General features: G+C 34.6%; 1 protein-coding gene across 4 annotated transcripts in view; it reads left to right on the forward strand.

The window, feature by feature from the left end:
• The first annotated feature begins 1,528 nt into the window (after window positions 1-1,528).
• The window catches only part of STXBP5 (syntaxin binding protein 5), a 184,239-nt gene continuing 161,784 nt past the window's right edge, over window positions 1,529-23,983 (forward strand). For all 4 annotated transcript variants that reach the window (XM_063096374.1, XM_063096375.1, XM_063096376.1 and 1 more), the window contains exons 1-4: window positions 1,529-2,036; window positions 3,295-3,392; window positions 18,702-18,783; window positions 21,915-22,015. In XM_063096374.1, the coding sequence (XP_062952444.1) occupies window positions 1,884-2,036; window positions 3,295-3,392; window positions 18,702-18,783; window positions 21,915-22,015 (434 nt within the window). In that variant the 5' untranslated portion in view covers window positions 1,529-1,883. The remainder of the gene's footprint in view (window positions 2,037-3,294; window positions 3,393-18,701; window positions 18,784-21,914; window positions 22,016-23,983) is intronic.

Raw genomic sequence — 23,983 nt, forward strand, 5'->3', positions numbered from 1 at the left:
AAAACCTCTGCAGCGCTTCAGTGGCTTTTCGCGGTACCATAGAGGGCGGGAGTCGTTAATCCGGAGATTATTCTCCCAACCCCCAACGCCCCAAATTAGAATTACTCTTTGTGCACTTCCCTCCTCCTATATGTTTTCCCCGTTTTCCACACCCCTCCTCTTCCCACCCACCCTTCCATGTTGAACGCACTCTCCGGGAGGATCCCCCAGCCCGAATCTCTGCCTTTTCAAACTTGAGCCAGACGTTTGTCTCTAAGCACACAAGCCAAATAATGCCAGAGAAGCAACGGAAAGGACTGAGCAAAGACTTCATTTGACCCTCCTTCCCCCTTTCAACACTGGAGAAGCGACCGGGGATTACTGTGTGATAATCACCATTACGAGGCGGATTTCAGGTTCTGAAAATGAGTGGCAGTGCGGTGTTGACGGTCACCCGAGCTCCCGCCCCTCGTCTCCACCCATCCTGGCTTGCCGACTGAATTCAGGGTGGTGTGTCACTGCTCAGGGCAGACACCCAGCCCTGGAGCGGTTCTTCTTTGGCAGCCTGTCCCACACTAGCAGCTACCTGTCACGGCCAGACATTCCACCAACAGTGACAGCTGCAGGAAGGAATCCGGTTTCCCCCTCTAGGTTGCTCTCCTTTCCTACTACCTTTCTAAATTTGTTGTCCTCTTGCCAGTGACATAATCGTTGCTTGGACGCCCTTTTTCAAAACCTAAGTTCAAGTCAATGCAAACAAAGCCCATCAACAAAGCAACAACGATAATATTGTAGGCAGCGGCCGAGAGCGTATATCTTATGAAAGGGTGGAAGCTTCAACCCACGCTGTAATGACCGACTGTGAAATAAAGGTTTTCTGCGGCTTGGTAGTCGTCAACATTTTTACTATGCCAGCTGCAGGGGAAGCAGCTGCATGCTCTGACACCGCGATCCAGGCGGGAGAGATTCAGCCGGCGTCTGGGACTTTCGCAGAGGATCATTTCAGCCCCAGCTTCGCTCCGGCTGGGGGGCTGGGGCGCTGGGGCGGCTGCGGCGCGCGTGCGCATGCCCAGCAGCCCGGCTCGGCGGAGGCCCAGCTGCCGCCACCGACGCGGCAGGCGCTGTAACCGCGGCTGCCGCCGCTGCTGAGGCGGGCGTTGGTGCCGTGTGCCGAGGCGCCCTGTCAGGCGAAAGGGAGCGGCCGGCGGGAGAGCCAGCGACGGCGCCTGAGGAAGGCAGCCGGGGCTCAGAAGGAGCGAGGGCGGGCCGGCCCAGGGGCGGAGGAGCGAGGCGGAGCGAGGCGGCGAGCGCGGAGACCCACCCGGGCGCCTTGCGTGCGATGCCGTGCGGGCAGCGGCGCTGAGCGGCGGAGAGGCTGAGCGGCGGCCGGGCACGGAGAGCCGGCGACCCCCGGGAGGAGGAGGAGGAGCCGGAGTGGGAGGACGCGCCGAGGGACTGCGGGGTCGGGGCGGGCGAGGAGCGGCGGGGCCGCGGGCCATGGACGCGGCGGCGGCGGCAGCGGCGGCGGGGGCGAGCCGGGGCGGCGGCGCGGCGCAGAGTCCGCCCGCGGCCAGGTGAGGCTGGCCGGCGCGGGCTCGGGGCGCCGCCGCCACTGCTGCTGTTGCCGCCGGGCCGCGGAGCGAGGAGGCGGCGGCGGCGGTGAAGCGGCACCACAGCAGCCTCGGCGAACTGCGGCGGCCTCGGAAGAAGTGGGGTCGCTGCCTGGTGTTCTTCTGGCCGCCGCTTTCTCGTCGTCGCAGTATTTCCTGTTGGGATTATCTTTTGCTTCCCCCTCAGCTGCCTCCTTCCCCTCACACGTCCACTTAGTGTCCCCGGTCTAAGCTGCTTTCGGCCCCTGTTTGTGTCCCCCACCCGGGGACCCCCCGTGCCTCCCCGCCGAGACCATGAGGAAATTCAACATCAGGAAGGTGCTGGACGGCCTGACCGCCGGCTCGTCCTCGGCCTCGCAGCAACAGCAGCAGCAGCAACACCCGCCTGGGAACCGGGAGCCCGAGATCCAGGAAACGCTACAGTCCGAGCACTTTCAGCTCTGCAAGGTGAACGGAGCGCGCAGCTTTGCGACGCCCTCACTGAAATATTGGGGTCGTTTTAGGGGGCTACTCGTGCTTTACAGGGAGTGCAGGAGAGAGAGCGCCAGTAATAATCATAGCTCTAATAAAGGGCTCGCTCCTCCCCTAGCAAATGTTTCCTTGATGGGTTATTTCGGAGATTGACATCTTACTCCTTTTCGTTGATCTTTTTTTCTCTCCCCTTTTCACCTGCAGCAGTCGATTCAAGGTTGCTTCAGACGTATTATCTGACCTTTGATTTGTATTCTGACACTGCTAGCAATAATCTGGAAGCTTTTATTTTCAAGGAGCTTAATATAATTCGCCAACTGCGAAGTTTCCTTTGGAAACAGTGTGTAATGAATATTGTTTATCAAAAAGCCAAACCCGTTCAACCAGATCTTTGCTCATCACTTTTGCCTTAAAATGTGGTATGAGTGGCTTACAATATGAAATCGCAGGGTTCTGTTAATCATTGTATTTGCATAAAAAGTTAGTACTGTGATTTTTGCCTATTAATGACACGATAATTGCCATAGCGATCTGTAATTCAGAAAGAATGATGCAGCGAATTAATTCACCAGCTGCTCAATGAGAAATACCAACTTGTTTGGGGATTAATACCTACCTTCCTTATAGTTATGCATTCGTATGTTGGAGTTTCTTAAAAGTGTGTACATACACTTTTTGCCCTAGTGCCCTAAAATTTTTGTGGACTTAACAGTAAACTGCAAAAATACATATACTCATTTTCATTCTATTAAGATTGCAAAGTGCTGGGATAGAGGTTTGATAATTGCTTTACTGAGTACTTGACTAAAGTAATTATAAGGCAGCTTTTCCTTTGAAATACTTAGCATGCAAATAAAGTAATGATGGGATGATTACTCTTAAAGCGTGAATCACATTTTTAGATGAATTTACAGAATTTTAGATACTGCAAACTTTAGTAATTCGGTGTGAGATGTAATAGTATAGAATATTTAGAATTTTTTTCTATAGAATGCCAGTATTATGGAAAAGCAGAAATTAAAGTGTTAAACTGAGATAGATTTTTGTTTTAGGTTCTGTGAATAACTTTGTTAATGTAGATTTCACTTTTTTTAAAAAAAAGTATTAAGTGCATGTGCGTGTGTGTTTTGCATCAGTTATATTTGGTTCTAAATTCTAATGCCCGTATTGACTTTTCTATTTTTAAATTTCGCTTGCTGCCTTGGTTGCTGTGATGTCACTTGCCCATCCCTAGACTGTTCGCCATGGATTTCCTTATCAACCCTCAGCCCTGGCCTTTGATCCTGTACAGAAGATCCTGGCAGTGGGAACTCTGACTGGTGCTTTAAGGCTGTATCCTTTCTTTAATTTTATTTTTTAACTTTTACTTTGTTCTCCCCAGTTCTGTGTTGTTAATTCGTTCCAAATAAATTTGTATTTCCCTGTTTAATTCTAAGGGAATGGTGTAATCCGGTATATATTGTGAAAAATCACGTGGTGTTGGCTTTTCTCTTAATTATACATATATTGAGGTTATGTGTTGCTATGATGTTTCTCAGCTGTTAGTAGGTAAACATTTATCCAAATCGAGTTGGAAAGTTTTGCTATAGTAACAACTTTCTTTGTAAGGAGCTAGAAATTTCTAAGGGGATATAATCTGTTTATACCAGTAGTCTATCAAATGGGGATGTTATGGATGAGGTTTAAAGTCAGTAGTATGGTGCACATTTCAATTGCTTTTAAAAATATTGTGGCTGGTAGATGTTGAATTTATGACCTATTTATTCTAATAAATTACAAGTTGGATTTAAATTTGAATTTGATTGTTTCTGACATGTTCATCTAGAAAAATCATTAGCAGAAGACAAATATGGCAAATTAATTTTCTATAAATAGTTATGAAGGGTTAATACTATTTCTAGAAGTTTAGAGCTTTTGTAAAATGCATAGGGATAAGTGTACTATCTTGATACACTTTCCCTTTTATGGTCTACATTTGTAATGTATATGTAAGAACTATTAGGTTAGCTGTACATGAATGTATTATTATAGAGAGAATTAGTATTTTTCCTGGTTATGCATGAACTATAGTAGATTTGTCATAAACATTTTTTAAAAAATACCTTAGAAGGTATAATTTTTTTTTTTAGTCTAAACAATGGAGACTACTTCTCACTTTCTCTTTTATATTATTTAATTTCAAATAAAATTTGTGTTTGCTTTTACTTTGGCAATTACCATAGTAAAAGCAAGACACAAATACTTAACCTAAATATTCTTTTTTTAAAACTTCAATATAAGATAGTAAAAAGAAAATGCTTTGTTCATCTTTTTGTAGGATATCTGCTTTCTATATTATTGAAGCAATGTGTTGATAATAAATGGGGGAAAAAAACCTCTACATCTCAATAGACGTTACTATTGTCAAAAAAAAAAAAAAAAAGTGGGGCTAGGGGAAGAGCTTTATCCCTTTACATTTCAGATTTATCTGGCTCCTAAGAAGGAAGAGGAGAACCTGTGCTTGAGCTAAACATGCTCCAGGCATTTTACTTACGATCTTTTAAAATTTTTATTTCAAAGAAGTACTGTATGGTGTCAGGATATGCCTCAAGTTTTATTTTTTATTTAGTGTGCTGTCTTCAAAATGCTAATAAAAGTTTTCAGATGGACAATTGCAAAGTGAAGTCTACTGTATGCAGTAAATACTAGTACTACAGTCATACCTATTTGAATGGTAAAATCTGACCAGGCTAGATCTGAATCTGTTAATTTCTGAGACAATATGTCTAAACTTCTCTTGCCCAGATATCTAGATAGTTGAGACTAGAATATTTTTTGGCTTCCATTGTGTAAATATTTTTATTCCTGAACCCAGTGATTAAGACCTTCTAAGTTTAGGGTTCCTGTTTTAGTTTTGTGAAGACGAGAATAAAGTTCGTTTTGTCAGTGTAGGTACTTAGTGTTCAGCAGAACTCTGTGTAGTGACAAGATTAGTGCATTGTTGGATCTAGATGGACTCTTTGGAATGGAAGCAGATTTTTATATTCCCCCCAAAAAATTTCATCAGAGGACTCGGGGAAAAAAAAAAAAAGAAAAGAAAATTGAATTGAATCAGTTATTTTTAGATTACTTTGCTTTTCTTTTAAATGGCTTCAGTTTTTACTGTTTTCCCTGTGTGGTCTCAACAATCTCATGATATGTAACTTTTTTTCTCTTTAAACTTAATTTAATTATAAGTGAGTAACACCAGCAAGGCTCATTTTATAAAACCAAATATTTTTCTTAGGCAACACTTTTAACTCTAATACATTTGGATAATGAGGAAGTTAACACAAAAGATGTAGTTAAAATGTACTAATTGCCAATTAAAAGCAAGGATCAGGTGTCCAGAATTATCACTTGTATATGACTTTTTGTATACATATTTTTTATAGTTAAATAAATGAATGAAAGTGAACTTGTAATTGTAGTTTACAATTATACTCTAAATTATTTTTTAGAACTCCCTTGCTATATTTAGAATGAAGTCTGGAAAGTTGTTTACCAAACCTCTTTCTACTTTGCTTTTTTGTGAGAATTGTACGAATATTCCAGAGTGATAAATTGGCTTGCCTGCCAGTAATACCACCTAGTCATTCCTTCTGTTAGGTTTTTAAGTAGCAGATGAGCTTATGAGCTTTATTTATTATGGCTCTGATTTATGGAAAATGACTAAGACCTTTTTATTTTTATCTCATTTTTCACATATGGTTTAAGATATACATTAGTTTCTCTTTCTTTGTTTTTTTTTTTTTTTTGAAACTAGACACCGAAATTTATAGATTCTAGTTTCAAAGCTCCATATTGGTTTAACATGCAGATTTATTACAAGTCTGTTTATTGACCTTGCTGTTTTGTATTTTTCCCTATTGCAGTTGGTTTCTTTTCATCCTTTATTCTCTTCTCATGTTAGACTCTTGTCGTATGTAATACATTTGTACTAAAAGGTGTCTTTAGAGCAGAAATATATTTCTATGTAAAGTTTTTTTCCTTCATTTAACTGCAGAGCAAGAAAAAGGAGGCGTTCGATGTTTTCAGAAATAGAATTGGGCTATTAGAATGTTAAATGCATATCTAATTTGACTAATAGGTTATATTTCTAAATGTTAGAGGACTGTACTAAGTTGATTTATCTACCTAGAGTTAAAAACAAAAAAGAAAAAACTAGAAAGTTATGTCTGATATCTAATGTTTCTAGGGTCAGTGAAAATCTGATTGTTAAATAATACCTGATAATAATGCGAAATAAATTTAATGTATTTACTGCATTAAAGTGTAGCATATAGTAATGTATAGCAATTGACTGATGATTCTTGGCTTCTGGAGAGAATATGAAGTTGGAATACACTTATTGATAAGAAGCAGGAAAGCATAATTTTATAAACTAAGTCATATAGTAGTGAAATGATTTGATTATCTTAATTCTTCTCTTTTTGCTGTATAGAAATATGAACAATTTAATTATTACCACTAATCTAGGGATCAGAACTATTGGGGTGAAATAATCTATTATTATTCCCATACAGATAAGTAAAGGGAAAAAAAATGTTCTAACCGAAGATAGAAGGTCTTTTTAATAATGCTCCTGTTGTTTTTATCTAGTCTTCTGTTTTACTAGTATAATTTCAAATTTCTTTGTACGTTAATGCAATCATGGGCTATCCTGATCTTATTTGTAATGTAAAATTTTGTTTAGATGCAGTGAGGCCATTTTATATATGAATATTTCAAGGATTAAGCAGAAAGATGGAATTTCAAATTTACTGAATTTGTGTAAAAATTTAAGGTTTTTAAAAATAGTTATCAAAGTGTATCAAAGAACTTCATTTTTGTCCTCTTGACTTGTGGAAAATACAGTGCAGTGGGCAATCTTTACTTTGATGAGGCACTGATTGTCTTTTAAATTTCAGTGTAATGTTTCTGGATGCAGGCTTACAAGATGATTTTTATACCCTGGAGTTCATTTTTTTAATAGGCTCTTATTAAATGTCAAACAATATTAGATTATAAATTATGGCCTAAGTTCTAGTTCTTGTCTTTCCACTGAAGTATTATGTGTTCTTGAATTAGATTTTTTCTTACTATAATAATGAATGTGCTGTATTACGTGATTTCTTCAAAGAACAATTCTGTGATTTCAAGTAGCTATATATTTCTGTAGTTAAGTAATACAAAAAAAATGGAAATGTAATTCTTACCCTCAAAGAGTTTCCAGTCCTAACCAGAGGACTGGAACAAGATAAACAATTGAAACTATAGAATTATTTAGGGGTCTGTGGACATTACATAAAGTCAGATTACAGGTAAGTTCATTGCATTTGATGAACATTTCTACAGGTTGGTAGATAAGGATTCAGAATGGCAGGTTGGAAAGAGGGGTAAAATTATTCTAGGCAAGGAAAGCAGAATGGGCAAAAATATGGAAAAGAGAATTATTAAGGTAGTTTGGAGGAAAACTAAGAGACTGTTTGGAGTAATGATTCTAATTGAGTTGGGGGGAGAAATAAGGAGCCTGTTGGCCTAGGGCCTTGAATGTTAACCTGAGGTGTCTGCATGTTATTCAATTAGGGATCCTAGTTATGTAAGGAGATGCTGACAGGAAGAAAGTGTGATTTTTAGCGTGATAAATGTTGCAGTGGTATCATTGATGAAAAGAACAGACCACCTGAACCTTGTAGGTAACTGTTAAGCCATATAGATAGTAAAACAGACCCAAAACAGGGGTGGTAGCATTGGAATTGGTGAAGGACTTGATGACTTATTTGTATACAATCTTAGGGAGTAATTAAAGATGATAGGTTTTGCAAGTAAAACATTGAGGCAATTATAGGATAGAACTGGAAAACTTGGTAAAGACGTCTCAAGGAAATCTTGAGTTTGAAATTATATCACCTTTTACTTTTATCATATTGCCATTTTGAGAAGGTAGCCTAGACTTCTTATTTTAGCATGAGAATTTGATACACTTTTATGTTTAATTTCCTTTTGTAACGGCCCTTGGTGATTTCCTGAATTTTGTTGTTGAATTTATATTTAAAGTTATTATTAGCTATTTGGCTTTGTCCATTTATTCCCTGTAGGTGTTTCCTAGTAGTGATATTATTTTGGGTGGGATAATTCTGTGAGTTTGTCTAGCACATTGCAAGATACCTTAATGTTCCCTACTAAATACTAGTGTTACCTTTCCTGTCAGTGTGGTAACCCAAACTCTCCCACACACTTCCAGGTGCTCCTGGTTGATATCCACTGCACTTAGCCTAAGTTCCTCAGGAGTTAAATAGGAATAATAACCCTATCTAGCTCATGAGGTTATTGTCAGTATTAAATGTAATGTGTGTGTGTGTAGCCATGCAGGAACCTTGCAGGGACATTTTGGTGAATGTTTAATATATGATTTCTATTATTATTAATATGAGAGGGGTTTTTTTGGTTTTAATTTTCAGGTCCTTCATTTATTTATTTCAGTGAATAGTTACTGAGAGGCAACTAGGTGCCAGGCACTGTGTAGGAAGACCTTCATTTTATTTATTTTTGTAGCTGATGCAGTCTTTGAAGAAAAGATCTTAAAAGGTACTGTTGTTTTTCTTTTAGTTTATCCTTAATTGTTCTTTTCAACCACAAGTTTGCAAAATTGTTATTTAAATGTAATAAGATAATATGTGAAAGTTTCTCACATAGTAGGTACTAGATAAATGATTATTTAATGACTTCCTGTACTTGTAAGATAATATTAGGATGTTTGGACTTGCTGCTTATTAATTTTATTTTACAAAACATACTATTGAAAAAAAGATTTGGAAATGATTTTTGTTTGAAATAATTGAAAGTGAAATAATTACTTTAGCTAGAATTTAGCCAAAATTTTATCTACTGTTCTCCTCCTCTGTTATTTTTGTTCATAGAAGAGTTCTAATCATTTGGAATTCTAGCTGTAGTGAAGCAAAGACTTCAAAAAACTTCTACTTCTCAACTCTTAGCTCTTCAGTAAAGAGGACTTTGTGTTAAAATAAGAATGAATATAGTATCAGCTGTAAGTTGTGATTCTCAGCATGGACTATTGCAGCAGGAGAAGTAGGCACCTTTACTTCAGAAACAATGGAGTCTGCCTGGACGCAGTTTATTTTGCAATGGATTTCTTGTGGAGGGGAACAAAATGTGATAGAAATTGTATGGAATTCAAAAGAATATGTTAACTATTGGAGAATAAGTTCAGTGCTTTATAAGCCTTTCTGCTTTATGTAAGATAGGTTTTTATTTGGTGTTGTCTTTTCTTTTTTTTTTTTTTTTAGTATAATTCATTTTAAAATTATAACTTGACTTTGCCATCCTAAAGGAAAATAAATAAAGAGGAATTTGGGAAAAATTATCTTATTATTAGAAGGGTTGTGTTCTAATCTTCAGACTAATTAACTAAATTCTCTGAGCTTCAACTTCCTTTTCTGTAAAATGAGGAAATTGAGATGCATGATTTCGAAGTTTTTCCCTCTCTAGGATCTTAGAATTCCTTTTTCTGTGGAGAATTTGGGAATTCTTTGGACCATGTCTGTCTATATGGATCTGAGTACCTGTTACAGAGGGTGAAATATTGGATTCCATCCCATTGTGACTCCCTTTGCTTTCTATCCATCGAATGCACTCATAATCCAAGTCAGAAGGTGCACAAGTGTAAACCTTAGTTAATAAAAGGGACCAGGAAAGAACATGTGAATAAATTAACACATTTTTCTTTATGACAGCAGCTCACATTGATTATTAAGATGGTGGGTTGTAGCACTTTCTTTGTATAACAGTTAAGGGATCATTATAGCATAGGAAGCTTGGGCATTTTTTAATAACCGTTAACAGAGTTCAAAGTTTACCATCCTTTCTTGGGTGTTAATGGTCAGGATGTAAAATTAAAATGAATTTACTTAACAATTGAGTTTCTAATCATATGATTTAATTAATTTTTATATAAGAGATTTAATATAGGGACAATCTTCCTTGAATTGCTGGTGTGTAATTTGAGTGCTAAATTTGGTAATTTTATAGTAACTTGCAGTAGTAGTAATTGAAAGTGTACGTGTAAGTGACCTGACTGTAGGAGTTGAGTATCACTAAAGAAAAGATAAGTTTTGGTTGTTGTATTAGTTTGGCTTTAACTTCATGCATTGGGAGAGGCATGTTATTTACGAGAGGAATATTAATGATCAGAGTGTCAGTATTGATTTGTTTTGCAATATTTAAATGAGAATTTCCTGACCTGATTTGGCCTGTTAAAATCATTAGAAGGTATACTTGGTATCTCGGGATTGCAGATTAAGAAAACAGTTTTTGGTTTGACCTAAACATATGTTCATCTGTTTAAGAATATAAAGGAATGAAGTGGAAATAAGGGCATTTCACTATATACTACCTTTTAGATTTGAATACCTTTTGTTAAGATAGATTTTAAACATAATCCAGTACTACAAACTATAATAGTTCTTGGGAAATAAAACAAAGTGATTGTTGGCTTGGTTTTTATGAAATAAACTAAGAGTTTATGAAACTATAATCATAAAAACACTACCAAGAGGTACTTGATACATCTCTCTTCCTTTAGTCACATGCAACATAAATTATTCTGAGGAGGAGAAATGATACCTTCTGATGTATTTACTCAGACTTCTTCCTGTAAAGATGTGGAGGCTTCTATGTAATATAATTATTTTGTACTTCAGTTTGAACCCATTTCTAATTTTTATTTGCAGCAATAAAAATAAAGACAATTTAATGATCTTCCATATATCTATATTATCACTTTTAATATTTCTGAATAATTTCAATATGTTGCAGTCACCTACTTTCAGATCAGGCAATTCTAATTACTTTGGCCTCTCATTCTCCTCATATTTCATTTTAAAGAGATTTTGGACCCTCTAATCTCTCATTCTTCTGTTTTTCATGTTGAAGAAATTTTGGACACTAACTCTGTTTAGCATGTAACTTTTTATGTTTTCTTTTTTCACAGTTTTCGTGTTGAAACATAATTGATTATTCTTATTTGTGGAGTACATACTTGAATACTGTTTTTCTTTTTCTTTTTGGCTATGGGTGGGTAGTAAATGAGAGGAAAAGGAGGGTAAAGAATTGTTGACAGTTTATTGCTTACTACTTAGTGTTCCACAGTGGGCCATGAGTAGTAATTTCTTAAATCTAGAATAGTCTTCTCCCTGTTTAAATAATTTTTATTTTTTAAAGCCCAGTGTGTTTGTCTTTGTGATGTATTTTTTGGTTTGATTCCATCCCCACTTCGAACCTATTTAGCCATCTTTTTCTTAGTTTAGCACCTAAAATCTAAATTTCTACATTGCCATTCTGTATGAGTAATATCATGTAGACTTTAAATGTCTAAAAATAGACCTTTTGGAAATTATAGCTATGTAATATTGAATGGTGTTTTCTTTCTAAATAAATTGTCAAGAACGTTACAACACGTGAGAAGATGCAGTACAATCCAAAGTGAAGCAAATCAGCAAAATTAGACAGTATACTCTGCTTTTCAAGAGTCCAGAAATTAGACAGCAGTGTACAAATTATAAAATTAAGACAGAGGGAACATAAAGATTCCTAAACGATGAACTTAATATGTTCTCTAATAAAGATCATATAGAAGATGAGTGTGTTTGTGCATGCACACACATTTAAAACTATTGAAGATCAAATCTTTAATTCAGGAGTCAGTGAAACTTTTTCTGTAAAGGGCTAGCTAGTAAGTCATTTTAAGCTTTATTGTCTCTGTGACAACTGCTCAGCTTTGCCTATGTATAGCACAAGTGCAGCCATAGACCATATGTAAAGGACTGTAAGTTTTGATAAAACTTTATTTACAAAGTCAGGCTGTGGGCTGGATTTGATCCACAGGCCATAGTTTGCCAATCTCAGCTTTAGTTTGTCAGGATGTCTTGCTTTTAAAATGTGTGTAGAGAAGAATGTTCAGGAAGGAATTAATATTGACATTTTTATATGTAAATTTCATAAATTGCACTTGTATACCAGTTGAAATTTAATCTTTTAATCATAAATAAACATTTAAAGAATTAGTAATTTTTAATGATACTTATACTAAACACTGTATACCAAATTTCGTATACCATTTTCAGAAGTGTTTTTTTTTTTTTTTTTGTCTTTTTGTGACCGGTAAGGGGAACGCAACCCTTGGCGTGGTGCCGCCCGCACCGCGCTCAGCCAGTGAGCGCACCGGCCATTCCTATATAGGATCCGAGCCCGCGGCGGGAGCGCCACCTCGCTCCCAAGCACCGCACTCTCCCGAGTGCACCACGGGGCCGGCCCCATAAGTGTTTTTGATCCTGCGAAAGAGGCATTATCTTTTTGTTGAATTGTAATTGATATAATAATAAAAATGCTTAATTAGGCATCCTTTGGGGATAGTTCAGTGATCAGTTCTATATTAAAGTATTCAGCTTGAGACCTTTACTACCTAATTTTAATTAAAAATATATTTACATTTATAGCTTTTTCTTAATATTTTCATTAATATATAGATATGTATCTACACATTTAGATAGATACCTTTAAAGATAAAGGATAATGTAAGCATTTCATTGAAATAGTGTGACTTCTTAGATGTGTGCAAGCTTTGTTCAAAAATAACTCTTTCATTGGTGTGAGAAAGCAACCTGAAAAATCAATAATGTATTAAAAAACAAAAAACTTGTAAGGCTTCTAGCAGCAAATTCAGGTGCTTGGTTAACCTTCTCTAGAATTGGATATGTTACATGCCCCTTTTTAGAAAGAATATATATGGTACTTTAATTGGAAGTTGAAATTATATCTACTTTTTGAACAGTGTTTATAGTTGTCCACTGTTTGCATTTTTTTCTAGTAGCAGTAAATAGATATAATTTTGTTCAGTAAATAAGGCTAATTTCTACTTCATCTCTCCAACTGGATTGATCCTTTTGGAATTTTTTTAAATATATATGTATATATATGACAAATAAATGAAATTATGACAAACTAAATATATTTCTTTATATTTATTGTTGCTATGATTTTAACATGAATATAATCTAGGATAATTCATTAGATTCCCTTAAAATGGAGTGGAAGATAAAGATTTTAAAATAAAAAATAGCTGATAACTTTGGTTTTATATTAATCATCATTTGACTAATAAGGTTTGTTTAATACATGGTTTTATTTGCAAATATATGATTAATCTTAGAAATTATATTGCTTGTTATTGTTAAATAGTTTTTGTGTTTTTTAGTTGGAGATTTTTTATAATAGTTTTGGTCTTGTCTCCCCTACACATTAGGTAGAGTCTAGAATTTTTGAAGCTTTTCCTGGTGAGGTTGTCTGTTGAAGAGTGATTAATCCTACCCTTTCTTGAAAGTACATAATCTTTTCTTGTAATAACAGTACCTCTGCTTTTTCACAGCAGTACTCTGCCAAAGGTGACTATAAATCTGGTGGCATCAGCTATCGCAGTACTTTCTGCTAAATTGCTTTCCTTTTGTGTATCTTTTCCTTGTGTCTTTTTAGAAGGAGAAAAAGTGTTGAAACAGATTTTTCCACCCATTCAGTCTTTGCAGTATATTTTTCATAATGTTTTGTATTTTTCTTTTAAAATTAACTTTGTCATACTCGAGAAAAGATTAGCTATTGGGCATCTGAGAATGGATGCTGGGATAAAAAGATTGTTATCACTTGTATATGAAAATGTACATTCCTTCTTGTTCATTTAACCCAGAGCACTATTATTTATGCCTATATTTCATAGTAGACTGAGCAAGTGGTTCACTTAAAGGTATATTTATATATCAAAAGCCATTCTAAAGAATTGCCTGTGATAAAGCAATTCATTTTGAACTCTTCAGAGACAATCCTAACTCCAAAACAGTGGATCCAAAAGAATGAATATTCTCAACCACTCTAATTTGTTTATAAATAATAAAAACGTTTTTATTCAAAATAATAATGGAAGGAGTAACTAGAGGCCTATTATTAGTATAGATGCTGCAATTGCTTTTTTGTTTTGGTGCTTGTTTCATTAACATTACAAGAAAGCAGTGACTGACCTAATTTTTTCAAATACTGTTGCATTTTTATTGTAAACTAACAATTGAGTTAAGGAAGTTTTAAATGTGGACTTGTGTATCTCTCATGGTTATTTTTACCATTTTGTTAAATTCTTACTGCAGAGATAGTGCATGTTATAGTTTTACTTAAGTGACAGATTAGCAGAATGTTAGAGTTGTGAGTCAGCAGTAAAAATTATGTCCACAGTGATAATCATGAGGATGTAGCTGTTTTCATTTTTTAATGTATTAATTTTTTAAATAGACTTTATTTTATTTTTTAGAGCAGTTTTAGGTTCACAGTGAAAATGAGCCAAATGTACAGAGATTTCCCATACCCTCTGCCCACACATATATAGCCTCCTGCATTATCAACATCCCCTGCCAGGATGGAACATTTGTTCTGATTGATGAACCTACATTGACACATCATTTTCGTCCAAAGTTTGTAGTTTACGTTAGGACTCACTCTTGGCATTGCAATATCATAAGGAATAGTTTCACTGCTCTAAGAATCCCCTGTTATTCTTCCTTCTCCCCAATCGCAGCAACAACTGATCTTTTTACTGCCTGTATGATTTTGTCTTTTCCGGAATGTCATATAGTTGGAATCATATAGTATGTATTCTTTTCAGATTGGCTTTCACTTAGTAGTATGCATCTAGTTTTGCATGATGTCTTTTCATGGTTTGATAGGTCATTTCTTTTTAGTGTTGAAAAATATTTCATTGTCTGGTTGTACTACAGTTTAGTCATTCATTTGCTATTTGAAGGACATCTTGGTTGCTTCCAAGTTTTGGCAGTTGTGACTAAAGCTGCTGCAAACATCCGTGTGCAGGTTTTTGTGTGGACATAAATTTTTAATTTCTTTGGGTAAAAACCAAGAAGCACAATTACTGGTAAGAGTATATATAGTTTTGTTAGAAACTTACAAACTGTCTTCTGAAGAGGCTGTACCATTTTGCATTCCCACTAGCAATGAATGAGAGTTCCTGTTGCTCCATATTCTTTCAAAGCATTTGGTGTTCTCAGTGTTTTGGATTTTGGCCACTCTTAACAGGTGTGTCATTACTATCTCCTTGTTGTTTTAGTTTGCATTTTCCTGATGATATATGATGTAGAATATCTTTTCATATGCTTATTTGCTACCTGTGCTACCTAGGTGAGATGTCTATTAAGGCCTTTGTTCCATTTTTAAAATCAGATTGTTTTCTTATTGTTGAGTTTTTTGTACATTTTGTATAACAGTCCTTTATCAGAAATATATCTTTTGTAGTATTTTTTCCTAGTCTGAGGCTTGTCTTTTCATTCTCTTCACAGTGTCTTTCACAAAGCAGGAATTTTTAATTTTAATGAAGTCTACCTTATCAGTTCTTTTTTTCATGGGTTGTGCCTTTGGTGTAATATCTAAAAAGTCATCACCAAACTCATGGTCATCTAGATTTTCTCCTGTGCTGTCTTCCAGGAGTTTCATATTTTTGCATTTTACATTTAGGTGTATGATCTATTTTGAGTAAATTTTTGTAAAGGGTATAAAGTTTGTGTCTAAATTCATTTTTTGCATGTGAGTGTCCAGTTGTTCCAACACTAAGACTGTCTTTTCTCTCTTGTATTGCTTTTGCTCCTTTGTCAAGGATCAGTGGACTGTATTTATCTGAATCTATTTCTGTGTCCTCTGTTCTGTCCATCTGTTTGTTTATTCTTTCACGAATACCACAATGTCTTGATTATAGTAGCTTTATAGTTAAGTCTTGAAGCTGGGTAGGATTAGTTCTTCACCTTTGGTCTTCTCCTTCAATATTGTGTTGACTCTGCGGGGTCTTTTGCCTCTCCATATAAACTTTAAAATAATTTCATTAATATCCACAAAATAGCTTGCTAGGATTTTGATTGGGATTACATTGAATCTGTAGATCAAGTTGGGAAGAACTGATAGTTTGACAATATTGAGTGTTCCTATCTGTGAATGTGGAAGACCTCTGCATTTATTTAGTTCTCCTCTGATATCGTTCATGCTTGTACTGTCTCTTCAAACTGTGCTTTTTGCTTTTTAGAATGCATTGTAGTTTTTTTCTTGATATCTGGACATGATGTACTGCTGTAAATAGATCTTCAGTAATGTAGTGGTGAAGTGTGGAAATAGGGGGAAGCATTTTATAGTCCTATGATTAGATCTTAGTCTTTTAGTGAGTCTGTGCTCCTGGACTGTGAACTTCACAAGTGCTTCTTGGATTTACAGACACATTTTATTCTCTCTGGATAAAATATTGATGGATGCCCATGGCAAACTGACATATCGAGACCAATAGCATACTTCCTAGAAGGCCTAAATTAATAGAGCTGATTGCTTATTCTTTGCTTATAAAAGAATCAGTTTTATGTATTCCCAAATCTGTTTGTACCCATTACATTTGATATTCTAATCAAGTAATTCAACTTAATATTATATAATCTGATGAAATATGAATGCAGAAAGGTTCTTTAATAAAAATCTAAGATGAATACTTTGGGAAGACTTTTTGAAGATTAATTACTTAAATTGTCCCATCTGATTTAGTGTGGATAAGAACTATAGATGACTAGAAAATTAATAATAAGACTCTCTATGAATGCTGCACTCATGTTTCATTACAGGTATCTTTAAAGTTCCATTTAAAAAAATTAAACTGGAAATCTTATACCTGGATATTCATGGCTATATTTTATTCAAGAAAAGCAACTCTGAACTCTGATTAATAGATCTATACTCAAAGAAAATGTCTTTGGCCAATATTAAAATATTAGCAAAGTTATGTATGTTTTGTGATAAAATGTCAGATAAATATAATTTTTGTGACTGTCCTCAATAGCTCACATATTTTATTAACTTGGATATTGATCTTGATCTGGTTAGGTAAGAGGTTTTAATTCATTCGTGTAAAATGGAAATCATAAAATATGCTGATTGGTGCTGAAAAGAATAATTTAGCTGGAAAGATTAGAATTAAACTCACCATACTGGGAGAAAAGGCAATTCAAGGTCTGTGCTGTCACCTGAAAAAAATGGGTGAGCAGAAATGTAGACATTTCTTTCTTTGGCCTATCAGGGTGTGGTTTGCACAGTTTCTGTACCAGCAATTTGAAATCTAGTTTCCTGTAGTTGCAGTTGAGCAACTGGGGTATCAAAAATACTTCTACTTCTACTACTACTACTGCTACTACTAATAATAATAATTCTAGTTGTTTAGAGAGTAGAGTACTATGAGCTAAACATGCTCAATTAGTCTACTAGTTTATAGAATAATAGTTAATTGCTAGTAGTATAAAAAAGTCCATTGAAAATATCACCTAGAAAAATTCTGGAAATCAAAAGGAAAAAAAATACATAGAAAATAGGAATTTAACCAGTTGTACAATTATTTTTCATTAAAAGGAACCATGTGGTATATATTAATGTAGTAATAGTCTGTACACATGAATGTGAGTTTGTATACAGAAAGCTATAATTTTATCAAATCATACCAAATTTTATTTTTAGATTTTGCTTTTTACTTTGTATTAATATTTATTAGCTAGTGAACATTAGATTAGTATAGCAGCATGTTAAAATGACTACTTTCTTATTTCAAGTTTGTGAAGGTAATATGCACATATGAGGGCCTGGCACATAATGAGCTATAAAAGTGTGTAGGGTCTTTTTTGGTTCTGTTTTGTTCTTTTCTCTGCATACCTTATTAATTAAGAGTATAGGTAGACTCTGGAGTTAGAATATTCTTATTCAGATTACATCTCAGTTACTTTCTAGTTGTGCAATTTGAGTCAAGTTACTTAATATCTCTGTACTTCAGCTTCTTTATCTCTTTAAATGGGGGAAAATAACATTCTTCATGGGTTCTGAGGACTGAATGTATTAGTAATATATATAACATGTTTACAGTAATATCTGACACATAGAAATTGTTATGTAAATATTTGCTATAATTATTATATACAAATTCTATCCGTGTCTATTGTAAAAGATTGATAAATTCATTGTGATACAACATCATGCTGCAATTAGAAACATGATAACATGGTTCTTCATTATATTTTTAGCCTACTTAAAAATGACACTGCAGGAATGAAAAATGACAGTAAAAAAAAGTATTATTTTTAAAGGCAGTATTCCAAAATGACATTTGTCTACTTTTCTGATTTGTTTGCTGACTTGGACAAAATTGGTGCTCTACAGTTCAACTATCTTTTCTCCTCTTTTTGTTATTTTAAGAGGAAGAAAACACTGTGGGCCATAGTAAAGTAACTATATATAATCTTATTTTTTGTGTATTGCTAATTTTAATACTTCATTTGTTTCTAAAAGGAAGTTTGCTTCTTTTAGGCGTATAATCTCTGAGACTTCTGATTATCAACAGAAACTGATTAGATTGATGTATAATAAATCTAACTTTTAATCTCAACTTCAGTAAATAGTCTGTATTGAATATTAGGTCATTGGAATGTTTATTTGTCTATTACTTATCAGTTTCTGAAAAAAAGAGTTCCACACGTACCATAAACTCCTTAATGGAATTAATGACAGCTTTGGTCGTCCAGGAGTAGAATGTTACTGCCAGCATGACAGTGGAGCTGCTGTAATCCAGCTCCAGTTCCTGATTAATGAGGTTAGTGAATTATTTTAATCTCTTCTACTCATATCTGAAATAGAGCAACATCTAGCCTTTCAGATTTCTTGTGTGCATTCATATTTAAATATTTGAACAAAAAGTAATTTCTTGTGGGTCAGAGATAATAGCAGTTCATTTTAAGGCACTATCATAGACAGTTACATAAATAATGTAAGAAGTTTTCTCAAAACAGTGTTGCAGATAGAATGGTATAAGGTAAATATTTTTGGTACAACATGCTGCATTTAAATTTTATTTCAGGCATGTTGAAAGTTATGTAATGTATAAAAATCTATGTTAAAGTATTTTTTAAAGATTGAGCTTATTATAAATAACAGAGTGTACTCTTTAAATGAATTGCTTTGAAATACAACCAGGAAATCAACACCTTTTAGAAAGTGGTTTTTAAGTAACATTCAAGTTCTGTCACTTATTAATTAAAATAATTGATGCCTTTCTTTTTGATAAGAGTATAAAGTATGAAATGAACTAGAGAAAACACCATTTTATTTGTTCAGGAATCAATGTGCTTGCAGATTCTAAAAAAATTATGAGCAGCTCTGAGAATAGATGTTTACTGCAAGCAGTGGTGACACAGGCAGGGAAAGCTGGGCACAGAAGGAAGAATGACATTATTCCAGAAAAGACTCTGATCTTTTTAGATATGAGGATAGTTTGTAGACATTCTTTTTGCCCCTAAATCTTAGGATCCATGGGCTAAATTCTTAAACGTATGAGGGTACTTAAAAAGTTCATGGAAGGATTCATATTATCTTTTAATTCCTTTTTCCACAAACTTTTTGAAGTACCCTTGTATATGAGAGAAAATAAATTACTGAATACCTCAGGCGTTTGATAGATGTTTTATTCATGTCAAAGGATTTAAGATTCTTCATGGGTGCAAAGAGTTTAAATATGACAATATAAATGATTCAGTAAAACTATGATACAAATACTTTGTAATTGTGTAGGTTTTTCAGGTTTAGAGAAGGTGTTTTTTAAAACTTCAGTATTCTGTGTAGAACTGTATATTAGGTATTTTAAGGTGTTAACATTCCCCCAAAAATCACAGTATATAAAGTTGTTGACCCCATATATGAGAACTCCATATTATTTTTCCTCTTTTTAAGAATGTTTGATTATAGAATAATTAGATTCACAGTAAAATTTCAAAATAATTACAGAAAGAGCCTGTATATCCTTCTCCCAGCTTTCCCTAGCAGTAACATTTTATATAATAGTAGTACAGTATCATACCAAGAGAATAACATCAAAACAATACTTTTAACTAGACTGAAGACCTTATTTAGACTCACCATGTTTCTGCATGTACTCATTTTGTGTGTTTGTGAGTGTGTGTGTATAGTTTTGTGCACTTTTGTCACACGTATAGATTCATGTAATGACCACCACAATCACGAAACAGATCAGTTCCATCAGTATAAAGTAATTCCCTCAGGAATAACGTTCCCTTGGCAGTAAGGAAATTCCTATATAATTGAACTCCCGCTACCCTCTGTCCCTAATCCCTGGCAAACACTAACCTGTTCTTCATCTTTATACTTATGTTAAGATTGTTTTTTAAAGCAATACATGAGCCAGTGTAAATAAAATATTGCAAATTGATTACCTGTACACCTAAATTTTAGAAATCTTAAGAAGTGTATGCCGTTGTTACTCATATTACAGAATTCTTTTCTCTTCAATAGGATGCATCATAGTGTACTTTGAAATGGGCATTTTGGTTTATTTGACATGCTTAAATGTTATAGTTAAATACATAAAAATAGTATTGCAATTTTAAAAAATGCTTAGCAAAAGGAAAACTGACAATTGAGACTAGCTATTTGCTTTCAATTTTGAAAAATCATATATAGGTGAATGAGGTACCATAGGAGAAAGTCAGCTGATATTGCGATTTTTGGCTCTATGTCTTCTCTTCTTCCTTGAGATTTTAAGATGGGGCAAACATTTCGCAAAACAAGATGATGTGGTCTGATACTATAGTGGAAATAAGAATTAACAGTACAGATCTTTCATACCCTGAATCCTTTGAGTTTCTCTACTTCGAAGTGATATAGATAAGAGAGTGCTTTCTTGTGAAAGGGAGGGTGTGTGGACTTCATGTATTTCTGCTTTCCAGTTGTCATGTTGTAGCAAGAGGAGTTACACAGTAAAGCAGCTGTCATGGAATTTTGAAGGTAGAAAGGACTTGGAGAGATCGTTTCATGTAAATCCTGTCCTGGATAGATGAGAAACTTTTATTTTAAAAAGGGAGATTTTAAGATTTCTGACAATAACCTAAAGGATTGGGATTGCAGATATTTTTTAAATTAATATAAATTCTTCATGTTACATCTCTTGTCTTATTGTTCTCTCGGTGTAGATGATGGGTATATGTCCTCTTTGAAGGAAAATATTCAGATATCTTAATAAATCAACCCTTCGTCTAGAGATTCTTAATCTTATTCACACATCACAATCACCTCTGGATGTTTTTAAAAATATACCTGTGGAGGTCATTGCTCTGGAAATTCTGATTTGTTGGGTTTGGGGTGACACATAATACCAGGCACTTTCTTCCCCATAAATAATAGCATTTAATAGGATCAGACGTTTTAAGTTTCTAAATTAGTCAGATTTTTTAACTGCTTGGACATGTAAGTTACAGTGTGCCTAATGCTATCTTTATTTCATATACCATTCTAGTGGTAGAATTATGATCTAGGGATAGTACTTTCATAAGGATTTGTCTTAAGCCAAATGAAATGAGGTTACTTTGTATCATATTTCGCTATCTTTTCAAGGAAATATATACAGTAGTGACCAAATAATTCTAATTTTAAATAGCTAGATCTTAACCATACATCCCACTAGATCCTAGTATAGTTTTGTTTTATAAGATATTAAATTATACTTTAAGTTATATAAGAAGTTAAAGCATTAATTTACATACACGTAATACACTGTTTTACATCTGCTGTTTAGAATTTGGGTGAGGGAAATGTTTCTTAGAACTAAATATATTGGCAGAAAGTTTTGAAATTTGGGAAGATTTTTTTGGTATCTGTTTAGTAGCACTAATGTTCGTAAACTGTATTATATATAAAATCTACTTTATTTTTAAGGGAGCTCTTGTGAGTGCCTTGGCTGATGACACCTTACACTTATGGAATTTACGTCAAAAGAGGCCTGCCATACTACATTCACTAAAATTTTGCAGAGAAAGGTAAGAATTCTATTTCGATACGTTTTCTTTGAACTTTCTCCTTTATTTTTTTTTGTGATGGACTTTATGCACAATCTAAAAAATAATTTAAAAACTTCAAAGGATATATAGTAAAAGCAACTCCAGAAGCAACTACATACATTTCCATGTGTCCTTCTAGAAATACTTAATAGACTGTACATAAAAGAAGAAATCTCTGTAAGGCTCCTTTCTAATGTATAAAAGGGAAGCCATTTCATAGTCTTCCTGTAACTTGTTTTTATGCGATAACATATCCAATAGATTGTCTCATACTGACACATTTAAATCTTCGTAAGTCATTTTCATAACTGCATAATATTCTGTTGTATGGAAATGTCATAATTTATTTAGTCACTCTTCATCAATGGACATTCATATCTTTTCCAGTCTGCTTTTCAGTTTGCTGTATTGTGAGGTTATGTTATGTATATGTCTTTGTCTACATATATAAGTATATCTGTGAGATAAATGTGTAGAAGTAGAATAGCTTGGTGAAGGGAATTTCATATAATATGACTTGTGAATTTTGGGCTTTGATTGGAAAGGCCTTTTTTACCCCAGTTTTGTCAAACATTATTCCATATATGTTCTTACAGTACTCTTAAAGGTTCATTTTTTATGCTTAATCTTTGATTGATATAGGATTTATTCTGTCATAAAATATGAGAAAGGAAATAGTATCTCCCTCACGGTCGCATGTGCAGCCTATTTTTTGTTTTATATATATGTGGGGCCTTAAAAATTTTGTGGAAGGATTTGTTTTATCTTTTATTCAATTTTTTGAAAAACTTTTTGAAATACCCTTGTGTCTGTGTGAGTGTGTGTGTGTGTGTGTGTGTGTGTGTGTGTGTGTGTGTTTGTGTGTGTCGTTAATTATACAGTTAGCCTTAAAGGTACAATAGGTTTTTTTCATATTTTGAGTAAAGGTTTTTGAATTTGTAATTTAGGAAAACCAGAAAGGGAACTTGACTCATTTATTTTAAATTTCTGAAGAAAAATTGCTTTGTTTTCTTTAGTAGCTACTTTTCTTTCCAGTTAATTCCTGCTTTCTTAAAGTGTAAAATTTTGATTGACCACAATTCAGAATTGGAGTTGTGGGAAGGGAGATAGGGAGAAGTTTTTTTAACAGATACATGTTTACATTTGGAAGAATAAATTCCAGTATTCAGTGGTAGTGCTATGTGTCTATAATTAACAACAATTTATTGTATATTTTCAAATGAATAAGAGAGAGGAGTTCAAATGTTCTCATCACAAAGAAGTGATAAATGTGTGTGGTGATGGATATGCTAATTAGCCTGATTTCATCATCACACAGTGTATACATGTATCAAAATTTTGTTCTGTACCCCATAAATATGTACAATTATTATGTGTCAATTAAATTTTTAAAAAATAAAAAATAAAATTATGATTGAAACCTATTAACAATAAAGCAGGAAGAAGGGGATGTGAGAGCTAGTACAGTAGAGGTAAGAATTGTGGACTTAGAGTGAGGGAAGGCAACCTGTGAGCTGGTGCCTCAACTGTCACTATTTTATTTGATCATCACAGCATTTTGTGAAATAAGTGAGAGATGTGGATTGGGGGAAACAGTATTGGGAATAGGGTAAAGGGTGAAAAGCAACATAGACTGAAGAGTTGGAAGATCTAGGAAGATAAATGTAATCAGAAACTGATTCATATCCACTCATCCGATGATGGACAATGGAATACTACTCAGCTATAAAAACGAATGAAATACTGCCATTTGCAACAACATGGATGGACCTTGAGAGAATTATATTAAGTGAAACGAGTCAGGCACAGAAAGAGAAATACCACATGTTCTCACTTATTGGTGGGAACTAAAAATTAATATATAAATTCACACACACACACAAAAAAAAAAAAAAAACCGGGGGGAAGAAGATATAACAACCACAATTACTTGAAGTTGATAAGACA

This window comes from Cynocephalus volans, chromosome 5 (genome assembly GCF_027409185.1).
Source record: "Cynocephalus volans isolate mCynVol1 chromosome 5, mCynVol1.pri, whole genome shotgun sequence".
Lineage (NCBI taxonomy): Eukaryota > Metazoa > Chordata > Mammalia > Dermoptera > Cynocephalidae > Cynocephalus > Cynocephalus volans.